At 33.1% G+C, this 13,799-nt stretch overlaps 1 protein-coding gene across 3 annotated transcripts in view; it reads right to left on the minus strand.

Annotated features, from left to right (window-relative positions):
• LOC149795676 (BTB/POZ domain-containing protein 16-like) overlaps window positions 1–13,799 on the minus strand; it is a 263,165-nt gene that overhangs the window by 24,128 nt on the left and 225,238 nt on the right. For all 3 annotated transcript variants that reach the window (XM_089965525.1, XM_089965523.1, XM_089965524.1), the window contains one exon: window positions 1,571–1,759. In XM_089965525.1, the coding sequence (XP_089821651.1) occupies window positions 1,571–1,759 (189 nt within the window). The remainder of the gene's footprint in view (window positions 1–1,570; window positions 1,760–13,799) is intronic.

The raw sequence follows: 13,799 nt of genomic DNA on the forward strand, positions 1-13,799 counted from the left end.
AGTTAGACTAGACCATAATGCTAACATATGGATTAGACTAAACTAGATCATAATGCTCATACATGTATTAGACTAAACAAGATCAAAATGCTAACATATGGATTAGACTAGACGAGAGTTCTGTTTCCAGTAATGTATGTACTTGCTTATAAGTCAAGTCCAACTGCAAACATAGACCCTGATTTGCCACTGCAGATCAGGGTGTACCAGTATGTTGTCCATTCTACTGATTACTCCTAACAAACTAAACATACACAGATCTGCTGGCATATTACGGGATGTCAGATCTGCTGGCATATTATGGGATGGCAGATCTGAGTGTGCAGTTGGCAGTGAGGCTAGACTTATAAGTGAGCACCTGCATATAGAATGAGTGAAAACATTTGATTCACTTGGTCTTCATCTTGCCTAATAATTCTCTTACCAATAAATTTCTCATAAATAATCTTGAATGGTCTTGGGAAAAAATCTTAACATGTTATTTGCCCCCTTAAAATTAGTCCTAAACCAAAAACAGCAGTCAAGAATTACTTATTAATTGTCAGAAGTCAAGGGTCTAAAGGGATACAAACCATGTCAGTCACCACTTTGAATAAAGCCAATATCACTTTTTGATTGGTTCAATGCCAGTGATGAAAAAATTACAGGTTTCTCACAAATAATGGTGATGTGATTTCATTCTGATGAAAGCCAGTGGTGAATTTGGTGGTATGATCATTGTAGGAATCAACAACTACCATTAAAATAACTGGGGCTCAAAGCCAAACCACCTGTTCAAAATCCAATCAGCATACTCCTAATGACATCCCTGTCAGTTAGTGTTCGTAATACATGTAACTCTTCCTACCTAATCTCATGGAAAAAATGTAGGCTACACCTTCCCTGTCAGACCACTTAGAGGTGAAAATACTTCTGGCTGACAGCAATCAAATAATATTAGGCCAAAGTCGGTACATTCTCAATTAGATTTGATTGTCAAACTGAATATCTGTTATGCATTCCCTAAAGTCGTCAGTATTTTAGAAGGGTCATTTGGGTTACAGAAAATTGATGAATTTTGCAATTTACCCCCCCCCCCAAGAAACAAAATAAATAAAGCAAACAAAGACAAACAAAATCAGTTTTTACTTAATGCATTAGTTCACTTCGATATGGTATTCTTAAGTGTTGTATAAGAATTTTAAAAATTTGATGAGAACAATATCAAAAACATCAAAAAGGCATCCCTATCTCTTTGGTAGTTAAACCTTTCAATGGAGGCAAGACATAGAAATATGACACAAAGTGAAAAAATAGAATCACAATTTTATCAACATAGACATGGTTTTCGATGTAAGTAGTGACGGTAATAAAAAGTAAATGTAAACTCATAAAATGTTTCACAGAGAAAAGAAGAACCCATGCCAACAATACTGTACTGAATGTCACACTGCTGCAGAAATAAAACACAAAACTCTAATACAAACTATTACCATGGATAGCAACACCAACATCACCTGAAAGTTACGCCATGGTCTCACCATTTGCTGAAGCAGATAAGTTATAAAAAAAGACAAAGAAAATAACTAACCTCACTCTTGCTTGTTTTCTCTCCCAGGCCAAACTTGTGGGTGAGAACTCCTGTAGTGAAGACCTGATTTTCTCCATTTACCAGATACTGGACTGTGATACAGTATCGTACCTCCCTGTCGGCTCGCATTGAGAAAGTGTGTCTCTCACACTGACGGAAGCTGAGGATGGGATCTCCTGGCTTCAGTCGCTAAATATAAAACTTTAACTTTAAATTTCTGTGCATTTTATCATTCCAACTATAAAGTGCTGCAATTTGTGTGTAAGTGTGCATGACATATAACAATATTCTCGCAAGAAAACCAGGCCAACTTGTTAGATTCATAGAATTTTGCGACATCAGTCATACTGAAACATCAGTTTTTGAATACAGTATATTTTTTTTCAAAACCACCCTTTAGGTAATTGCTATAAATTCTGTCCTAAATTACTGATCACATAAGAACAGCAATATATGCAATTTTCGCTGTGTGCACACATTTCCTGAAGCACTCAGTAAAACTCTGAGTGATTGGGTTAAAACTCTTCACTAATGCTACAGGAACATTTGCACATAAAAATCATACTGTACTAGTAATTTCTAGATAGTGGGTTACAAAGTTGTCTTCCCTTGTTACAACAGAAATTGGGAAAATGACAAATGAATGGGCCTCAAAGTTTACCTTATTTCATGTGCAATGATGATGATGATGATGATGAGGATGATGATGATGATGGGTTCTAAATTTGTGTACCCATCACATATCTAATAACTTCACACCTAAATAGTTGTACTCTAGCTGAAAGAGTGCATATAAAAAAACACCAGGCTAATTGGATTGCAGTGGCTGAGTGGTCTAAGGCATTCAACTTTACAGTTCAATGATATCACCATCCACAAGACTTCAAGTGTTGGGTTTGGCCAACGTGGGTATGTGAGAAAACTTGTCAGTAGCTTCCCCGTTCTTCTTGCACCAAATATATTGGCTGCCATCTACAGCCTATCATGTGCTGAAAATGGTGTCAAACCCATAATGACAACCAAGATGATTGCCTCAATAAATACTGACTTATAAGATCATGAAACTTATTCATTTGAAAGGAAGCAATTATATCTGTTTCATATTTTCAGTTCTGTAAACCCTATAAGTCAGTTTGTATTTAAATTTGGATGAAATATGCAGTTCATTTTAGTAAGTGAATAGCGAGCCTGGACTTAACCTTGTATGCAATGTCATAGATATTATTCTTATAACCTGGACTTAACCTTGTATGCAAATCATAGATATTATTTTTATAACCTGGACTTAACCTTGTATGCAAATCATAGATATTATTCTTGTAACCTGGACTTAACCTTGTATGCAAATCATAGATATTATTTTTGTAACCTGGACTTAACCTTGTACGCAAATCATAGATATTATTTTTATAACCTGGACTTAACCTTGTATGCAAATCATAGATATTATTCTTATAACCTGGACTTAACCTTGTATGCAAATCATAGATATTATTCTTGTAACCTGGACTTAACCTTGTATGCAATGTCATAGATATTATTCTTGTAACTTGGACTTAACCTTGTATGCAAATCATAGATATTATTCTTGTAACCTGGACTTAACCTTGTATGCAATGTCATAGATATTATTCTTATAACCTGGACTTAACCTTGTATGCAAATCATAGATATTATTCTTGTAACTTGGACTTAACCTTGTATGCAAATCATAGATATTATTCTTGTAACTTGGACTTAACCTTATATGCAAATCATAGATATTATTCTTATAACCTGGACTTAACCTTGTATGCAATGTCATAGATGTTATTCTTATAACCTGGACTTAACCTTGAATGCAATGTCATAGATGTTATTCTTATAACCTGGACTTAACCTTGTATGCAATGTCATACATATTATTCTTATAACCTGGACTTAACCTTGTATGCAAATCATAGATATTATTCTTATAACCTGGACTTAACCTTGTATGCAAATCATAGATATTATTCTTATAACCTGGACTTAACCTTGTATGCAAATCATAGATATTATTCTTGTAACTTGGACTTAACCTTGTATGCAATGTCATAGATATTATTCTTATAACCTGGACTTAACCTTGTATGCAAATCATAGATATTATTCTTGTAACTTGGACTTAACCTTGTATGCAAATCATAGATATTATTCTTATAACCTGGACTTAACCTTGTATGCAAATCATAGATATTATTCTTGTAACCTGGACTTAACCTTGTATGCAAATCATAGATATTATTCTTATAACCTGGACTTAACCTTGTATGCAAATCATAGATATTATTCTTGTAACCTGGACTTAACCTTGTATGCAATGTCATAGATATTATTCTTATAACCTGGACTTAACCTTGTATGCAAATCATAGATATTATTCTTGTAACTTGGACTTAACCTTGTATGCAAATCATAGATATTATTCTTATAACCTGGACTTAACCTTGTATGCAAATCATAGATATTATTCTTATAACCTGGACTTAACCTTGTATGCAATGTCATAGATATTATTCTTGTAACCTGGACTTAACCTTGTATGCAATGTCATAGATATTATTCTTATAACCTCGACTTAACCTTGTATGCAACGTGATAGATATTATTCTTATAACCTGGACTTAACCTTGTATGCAAATCATAGATATTATTCTAAGACATATCTACGCTGTATCATAACTGACTTCTAAGACACGTCTACACTGTATCATAACTGACTTCTAAGACACGTCTACACTGTATCATAACTGACTTCTAAGACACATCTACACTGTATCATAACTGACTTCTAAGACACGTCTACACTGTATCATAACTGACTTCTAAGACACGTCAATGCTGTATCATAATTGACTTCTAAGACACATCTACGCTGTATCATAGCTGACTTCTAAGACATGTCTACTTTGTATCAGAACTGACTTCTAAGACATGTTAATGCTGTATCATAACTGACTTCTAAGACACGTCTATGCTGTATCATAACTGACTTTCTAAGACACGTCTACACTGTATCATAACTGACTTCTAAGACACGTCTATGATGTATCATAACTGACTTCTAAGACATGTCTACACTGTATCATAACTGACTTCTAAGACATGTCTACTTTGTATCATAACTGACTTCTAAGACACGTCTACGCTGTATCATAACGGACTTCTAAGACATGTCTATGCTATATCATAATTGACTTCTAAGACACGTCTATGCTGTATCATAACTGGCTTCTAAGACATGTCTACGCTGTATGATAACTGACTTCTAAGACACTGTAAAAAAAAATGGTTTACTTATAACAGAGGTGAATCACATCAGAATCTTGAAGTTTGCCTTAAAATCCAAAGAAATTGCAAAGTGTCTAAGGATTTTGTCATAAGAAGTGTGGCAACAATGAAGCTTTCTATATTCAACTGGCCATTTTTACAAAATCTGAATACATAGTCTTGCAGCAGGAGAGTGAAAGTCCGGTTTTGCTAATTCAGTTGAGATAAAAAGCAAAAAGATAGCTGCCATAGAAAGAGATTTACTTTATTGATGAAATTTCTGTATATATTACTGGATTTCAGACTGATTAAGGTGCTTTGGGTGTGTGTGTGTGTGTGTGGGATTTGGGTTTTTAACATAGTTTTAACAATTTTTCAGTCATATCACTACGATGTCTGCAGTGTGGCAGTTTATAGTGATGTCTAGCACTCAGGCATCATGCCGCAGACATGTAGCATGATGTCCCACCCAGTCACATTATCCTGACACCAGGTCAACCAGTCCTAACACTAACCTCTTAATGCTGAGTACCATTTTTGTAAGTCTTTGGTATGACTTGGCCGGGGATCAAATCCATGACCTCCCGCATCCGAGGAGTATGCTCTAACCACTAGGCCGCCGGAGCGGTTTGGGTTATCAGTGATATTTACAAGAAATGATATTAAAGATATGGAAATGTACACATATTACCAAACAGATTGAATGAAAGATTATGTCTTTCTCACCCAGTATATTTAGCTATAAATTCATAATCAGTTCATATTTTAAATAATTCCACTATTTAGGAAAACCTGGTTATAACAATACCCTAGGGACCACCTATGAGGGAAAACCTGGTTATAACAATATCCTGGGGACCATCTATGAAGGAAAACCTGGTTATAACAATTCCCTAGGGACCATCTATGAAGGATAACCTGGTTAAAACAATACCATAGGGACCACTTATGAAGGAAAACCTGGTTATAACAATACCCTAGGAACCATTTATGAAGGAAAACCTGGTTATAACAATACCCTAGGGACCATTCAAATCTCGATAAGATGACATTAACAATCTATTTATACACAAATAGCTGCTATACAAATGCACATTGCTAAGTACAAATACCAAAGACCTAAGCGAAATTTGTGTCCCCTTAAATATTGTATTACTATGTACCTGAGACTGAATAGCTTGTAGTCTACATAACATCTTGAAATTTAGGCCTGGTAACCTTTTTTAAATTGTAAAGTAAAATACATATCTTACATATCTGAACCATGTTTTAATGATTTGTTATGACATGTATATACTTCCTGTGTTAATGGCATCTGCTTGATCTTTGTACAGGTACAATGTCTATCACCATCTATTAATGTTTGATCTTTGTACAGGTACAATGTATGTCACTATCTATTAATGTTTGATCTTTGTACAGGTACAATGTCTATCACCATCTATTAATGTTTGATCTTTGTACAGGTACAATGTATGTCACCATCTATTAATGTTTGATCTTTGTACAGGTACATTGTATGTCACCATCTATTAATGTCTGATCTTTGTACAGGTACAATGTCTATCACCATCTATTAATGTTTGATCTTTGTACAGGTACAATGCATGTCACCATCTACTAATGTTTGATCTTTGTACAGGTACAATGTCTGTCACCATATATTAATGTTTGATCTTTGTACAGGTACAATGTATGTCACCATCTGATAATGTTTGATCTTTGTACAGGTACAATGTATGTCACCATCTGTTAATGTTTGATCTTTGTACAGGTACAATGTCTATCACCATCTATTAATGTTTGATCTTTGTACAGGTACAATGTATGTCACCATCTATTAATGTTTGATCTTTGTACAGGTACAATGTATGTCACCATCTATTAATGTTTGATCTTTGTACAGGTACAATGTATGTCACCATCTATTAATGTTTGATCTTTGTACAGGTACAATGTCTGTCACCATCTATTAATGTTTGATCTTTGTACAGGTACAATGTCTGTCACCATCTATTAATGTTTGATCTTTGTACAGGTACAATGTCTGTCACCATCTATTAATGTTTGATATTTGTACAGGTACGATGTATGTCACGATCTATTAATGTTTGATCTTTGTACAGGTACAATGTATGTCACTATCTATTAATGTTTGATCTTTGTACAGGTACAATGTATGTCACCATCTATTAATGTTTGATCTTTGTACAGGTACAATGTATGTCACCATCTATTAATGTTTGATCTTTGTACAGGTACAATGTCTATCACCATCTATTAATGTTTGATCTTTGTACAGGTACAATGTCTATCACCATCTATTAATGTTTGATTTTTGTACAGGTACAATGTATGTCACCATCTATTAATGTTTGATCTTTGTACAGGTACAATGTCTGTCACCATCTATTAATGTTTGATCTTTGTACAGGTACAATGTATGTCACCATCTATTAATGTTTGATCTTTGTACAGGTACAATGTATGTCACCATCTATTAATGTTTGATCTTTGTACAGGTACAATGTATGTCACCATCTATTAATGTTTGATCTTTGTACAGGTACAATGTCTATCACCATCTATTAATGTTTGATCTTTGTACAGGTACAATGTATGTCACCATCTATTAATGTTTTGCGTGTTTTGTGTATTGAATGCTTTTGTCCATGACAATGCCATAGAGTATTATTTTATAGTGAGATTACCTTATAATGAAGTACACTGTACATACAGCACTCTCTCATTCTAATACAGTCTATGAGATGTTATGTATATTTAATTTGTATTGTTTATTAGTTTTTCTCCATAACTGTATGGCTTGTATAATTGTATTTTGAACCTGACCTTGTCCAAAATCAAGTTTATGTTGTACCTGACCAGTAACTTTTAATTTGGTAAACAAATAATACATAGATACTATTTTTATAAGATGGTGGGTTAAATATTAGGATCATTATCTTGATCTGAGTCAATGACATTATGTTTGCCATGTTCTTATTATAATTTTAGTAACAGATTTTATCTTGTAAATAACCGATAGTGTTCTAGAATGGAAACTTCTACTTAAAGGTCATAGCACTTTCAAAAAATGCTATTGTAATCTAGGTCAGCTAGAGGTGTTTGTAACCTATTTCACCTGAGAAATTACTCATACCTGTGGCAACATATTAAGCAGAAATCACTTTTATTGCTGTGTTCAGATTTTATATTTGGGTGGAATCATTTATTCAAATTATTATTCACTTGAAATACAAAGTGCTCTTAAATTATATTTTTGGACAGAAACAAATAAATTACTTGTTGAATATCACAAAACTTCTTGGTTTTCACTCATTTCTATTACTTTAATTTAAATCCAGGGAGTCATAATAGAAAGCCATAAAGTATTATGTCTGTCTTATGTACTAATGACATTCCTACTGTATGTACTAATGACATTCCTACTTCATGCACTAATGACATTCCTACTGTATGTACTAATGACATTCCTACTTCATGTACTAATGACATTCCCACTATATGTACTAATGACATTGCTACTTCATGTACTAATGACATTGCTACTATATGTACTAATGACATTCCTACTTCATGTACTAATGACATTCCTACTATATGTACTAATGACATTCCTACTGTACGTACTAATGACATTCCTACTTCATGTACTAATGACATTCCTACTGTATGTACTAATGACATTCCTACTGTATGTACTAATGACATTCCTTTTGTATGTACTAATGACATTCCTACTGTATGTACTAATGGCATTCCAACTGTATGTACTAATGACATTTCTACTGTATGTACTAATGACATTCCTACTGTATGTTGTCGTTGTTGTTCTAGGGTTTAACGCCATTTTTCAGCACAAGATAGGCTATACATGGCAGCCAGTATAACTGATGGAGGAAGAGCCCTGGAAAACCCAGGGAAGAACCATTGACCCACGAGAAGCTACTGGCAGGCTTTCGCATATACCCACACTAGCTGAGCCTGAGACCCAAATCCATGCAGACAGAGGTGAGATGGCAGTGATCTGGAACGGTGGGTGCTTTTGACCACTCGGCCACTCTGGGCCCCTCCTACTGTATGTACTAATGACATTCTTACTCTATGTACTAATGACATTCCTACTTCATGTACTAATGACATTCCTACTTCATGTACTGACATTCCTACTTCATGTACTAATGACATTTCTACTTCATGTACTAATGACATTCCTACTACATGTACTAATGACATTCCTACTTCATGTACTGACATTCCTACTTCATGTACTAATGACATTCCTACTATATGTACTAATAACATTCCTACTTCAAGTACTAATGACATTCCCGCTTCACGTACTAATGACATTCCTACTATATGTACTAATGCCATTCCTACTTCATGTACTAATGACTTTCTTACTTCATGTACTAATGACATTCCTACTATATGTACTAATGACATTCTTACATCATGTACTAATGACATTCCTACTTTATGTACTGACATTCCTACTTCATGTAATAATGACATTCCTACTTTATGTACAAATGACATTCCTACTTCATGTACTAATGACATTCCTACTTCATGTACTAATGACATTCCTACTATATGTACTAATGACATTCCTACTTCATGTACTAATGGCATTCCTACTTCATGTACTAATGACATTCCTACTTCATGTACTAATGACATTCCTACTATATGTACTAATGACATTCCTACTTCATGTACTAATGGCATTCCTACTTCATATACTAATGACATTCCTACTTCATGTACTAATGACATTCCTACTATATGTACTAATGACATTCCTACTTCATGTACTAATGACATTCCTACTTCATGTATTAATGACATTCCTACTTCATGGACTAATGGCATTCCTACAACATGTACTAATAACATTCCTACTTCATCTACTAATGACGTTCCTACTTCAGGTACTAATGACATTTCTACTTCATTGCCTGTTTGTGTGTATTTACGGTGGTGTCAAGAATGTATATAGCAGTATGTACAAATGTGTCAAGAATGTATGATGTGGTATGTACAAAGGTGTCAAGAATGTATGATGTGGTATGTACAAAGGTGTCAAGAATGTATTATGCGGTATGTATAAAAGTGTCAAGAATGTATGATGTGGTATGTACAAAGGTGTCAAGAATGTATTATGCAGTATGTACAAAAGTGTCAAGAATGTATGATGTGGTATGTACAAAGGTGTCAAGAATGTATGATGTGGTATGTACAAAGGTGTCAAAAATATATGATGTGGTATGTACAAATGTGTCAAGAATGTATTATGTGGTATGTACAAAAGTGTCAAGAATGTATGATGTGGTATGTACAAAGGTGTCAAGAATGTATGATGTGGTATGTACAAAAGTGTCAAGAATGTATGATGTGGTATGTACAAAAGTGTCAAGAATGTATGATGTGGTATGTACAAAAGTGTCAAGAATGTATGATGTGATATGTACAAAAGGTATCAAGAATGTATCATGTGGTATGTACAAAGGGATCAAGAATATATGATGCGGTATGTACAAAGGGATGATTGAAACGCATATTTGCCAGCCAGGTTTGAGATTTAATCTCGACCTACAATACATATGGCTATCCGTTTTCTCCAAGCTCTGATTGATGTAATTAAAGAAATTTTCTAATTGAGTGACTTTATAAAAAATGTGGTTTTGCATTTATTACATATCCCATTTTTCTTTTTATGCTTTCTGAATATATTTAGCTATTTGGTCTAAATGGAATTCAAAAGAAATCTGATATTACTGAAGTTGGATTCAGATCCCATGTGGACATGTGTGAAAACAACTAAATAATTATAGCATGATGTGTGGACATATGGAAATATGGATTACAAATCCATATGGAACATCTGGTGAACAATGTAAAATTAAATGGATATGTAATAAAAATAAATACATTTAAAGCAGAGAATATGCAGAAAACAAGTAACATGTAAATGTGTAGCTGTTGTAAGATACACTGCTTGATGAACAACAAAAGAACATAATTATTGACAATTACATGGCATTACTGACAAAAGCCTAGAGGACAATACTAAAAGCATAGATAATTATAGACAATTACATGGCATTATTGACAAAAGCCTAGAGGACAATACTAAAAACATGGTTTGTCCATACCTATGTTAATGATGCACTGAGCATGGTAAATACCTACAAGGTAGAGGGATACATTATTTATCTTATCCTCATTCCAATATTCAATGTCATATACTGGAACTACCATATTTAATGTCATATACTGGAACTACCATATTTAATATCATATACTGGAACTACCATATTTAATGTCATATACTGGAACTACCATATTTTTGCCCAGTTTATTCCGTGAGTTGTGAAAGTAAATAAATCCAGAACATTGATGCACATGTTGATTTTAGATTTAATGCATGTGTACTTGATTGAAGGAGACATACTTAAATATTTGTTTTGATGAAGAAGAACTTTACTGATATTAGGCCAACAGGCCCTTGAGCATGATGTGTGTGTGTATATATATATATATATATATATATATATATATATATATATATATATGAGCACAAATCATACTGAGGAAATGGCTGCTATTAATGATGGAGTATGGGTCGACATGGATATTCATAACAGATTGAAAGAAAGATTGTATCTTTTGAAATACTATTGTTACTTATGAATGCTTTGCTGAGATAAATATCAGTGTTTTTACATTCACTTTTTAAAATTTAAACAAATTCTATCAATTTAAACCAACTAGGGTGTATTCAGAATCTACTTTGAATATATTCTCTTCATAAATGAATATACAAATGGCAGACAAACATGAAATAAAAATCGTCGACCAAAAATACTACCAAGTTCACATTTTCTGTTTTCACAAGGAACTGTTGGGTGTGCTCATTTACAAATTTGAATTTCAAGCTGATGTGACGATACCCTCAGTTTTCTAAGTGGAACTACATTTCAAGTCAATGTGACGATACCTTCAGTTTTCTAAGTGGAACTACATTTCAAGTCGATGTGACGATACCCTCAGTTTTCTAAGTGGAACTACATTTCAAGTCGATGTGACGATACTCTCAGTTTTCTAAGTGGAACTATATTTCAAGTCGATGTGATGATACTCTTAGTTTTCTAAGTGGAACTACATTTCAAGTCCATGTGAATATACTCTTAGTTTTCTAAGTGGAACTAAATTACAAGTCGACATGATGATACTCTTAGTTTTCTAAGTGGAACTACATTACAAGTCAACATGACGATACTCTCAGTTTTCTAAGTGGAACTACATTTCAAGTCGATGTGACGATACTCTTAGTTTTCTAAGTGGAGCTACATTACAAGTCGATGTGACGATATTCTCAGTTTTCTAAGTGGAACTACATTACAAGTTGATGTGATGATACTCTCAGTTTCCTAAGTGGAACTAAGTTGATGTGACGATACTCTCAGTTTTCTAAGTGGAACTACATTTCAAAGATTTCAAAGCAGCAATGCTATCTACCTATGGCTAAAAGTAAAGTTGTATAGCTCTAGGTAAGTCAGCGAATCTTGATTTCCAGTTTGTTTATATATATATATATATATATATATATATATATATATATATATATATATATATATATATATATATATATATATATATATATATATGTATCTGGTCTCCTACACCTCAATTTACCCAAATCTAATAAGTTCCCAATAATGATAATAAATCTCAAGACAAAAGAAACCAAGTTTTGTTTGGTTGTGATGGTCTATGTAATGTATTACAAATTCTTTAATATAGTTCATATCGTCAAAATTCTAAATTTAAACCAGTACTTCATAATATTGATACCTTTGTGACAATGACATGTCCTCCATGTACAAAATCAGATTGCATACACTCCTTTGCACAAAATAAAGGTTTGCAGAATTGCATACACTCCTTTGCACAAAATAAAGGTTTGCAGAATTGCATACACTCCTTTGCACAAAATAAAGGTTTGCAGAACTGCATACTTACTCTTTCAATGTCATCAAAAAAAAACAAACTTCTGATCCATTGTTCAATATTGGCAGAACTAATTTCAAGATGGTCCAGTATATGGTATACATATATATTTGTAAATCTGATCTATATATGTAATTTACAAGCTGCATTATGTTTGACATGCTTTAAGTGTTCTTTTTGCTTCCTCCAGTGTTAAAATAATATGTGCCAAAATGGGTAAATTTATAACAATTTCTAAGTTCAAATCATAAATAAAATTACAGCAGTCTGATAACCTACCACTTTTCTAAACACCATTATTTTCATCTTTTTTATGAACTTGTAAATTCCAGTAACAACAGTATTTGTATATGACTTTTGATCCTTTCTGTAAACCATCTGCAATTGGCATGATTAATACAATGGTCTCAGCACATAACAAAGAAAAAATTCAACATATCTCTTTCAACACCCTCAACATCTTTCAATCTAAATTCTTCTTCCAGATCTTTTATTTATATTTTGAAAAGAAAAAGGAGTTAATAAATTCCCATCTTACCCGAGACATACAATAAAATTCTTCACCAGGACCATTCTTATATTATGCGCTAGGTTGTACTTCATTATACACAGACATTATAAAATCCCAAATTTATTCTCTTAATCCACTCTTGAACAAATTAAATGATCCTACATTTCAAACAATATTGTTAAATCTTTGGAAAAGTAAAAAAAAACTTAAAAATAGTTTCTTACCACTAATATGTGATAAAAGGCCATGCAAATGAAAACATCTACAATACATAAATGAAAATATCTACAATACACAAATGTTTTCTAAAACCAGCTTATGGCTTAATGTATATGACATTCTTTAAGCCAATAATTTAAATAAAAGTAAAAATAGTTTAAAATTGTT

Source organism: Sinohyriopsis cumingii, chromosome 7, assembly GCF_028554795.1.
Source record: "Sinohyriopsis cumingii isolate HCF-2022 chromosome 7, ASM2855479v2, whole genome shotgun sequence".
Taxonomy (NCBI): domain Eukaryota; kingdom Metazoa; phylum Mollusca; class Bivalvia; order Unionida; family Unionidae; genus Sinohyriopsis; species Sinohyriopsis cumingii.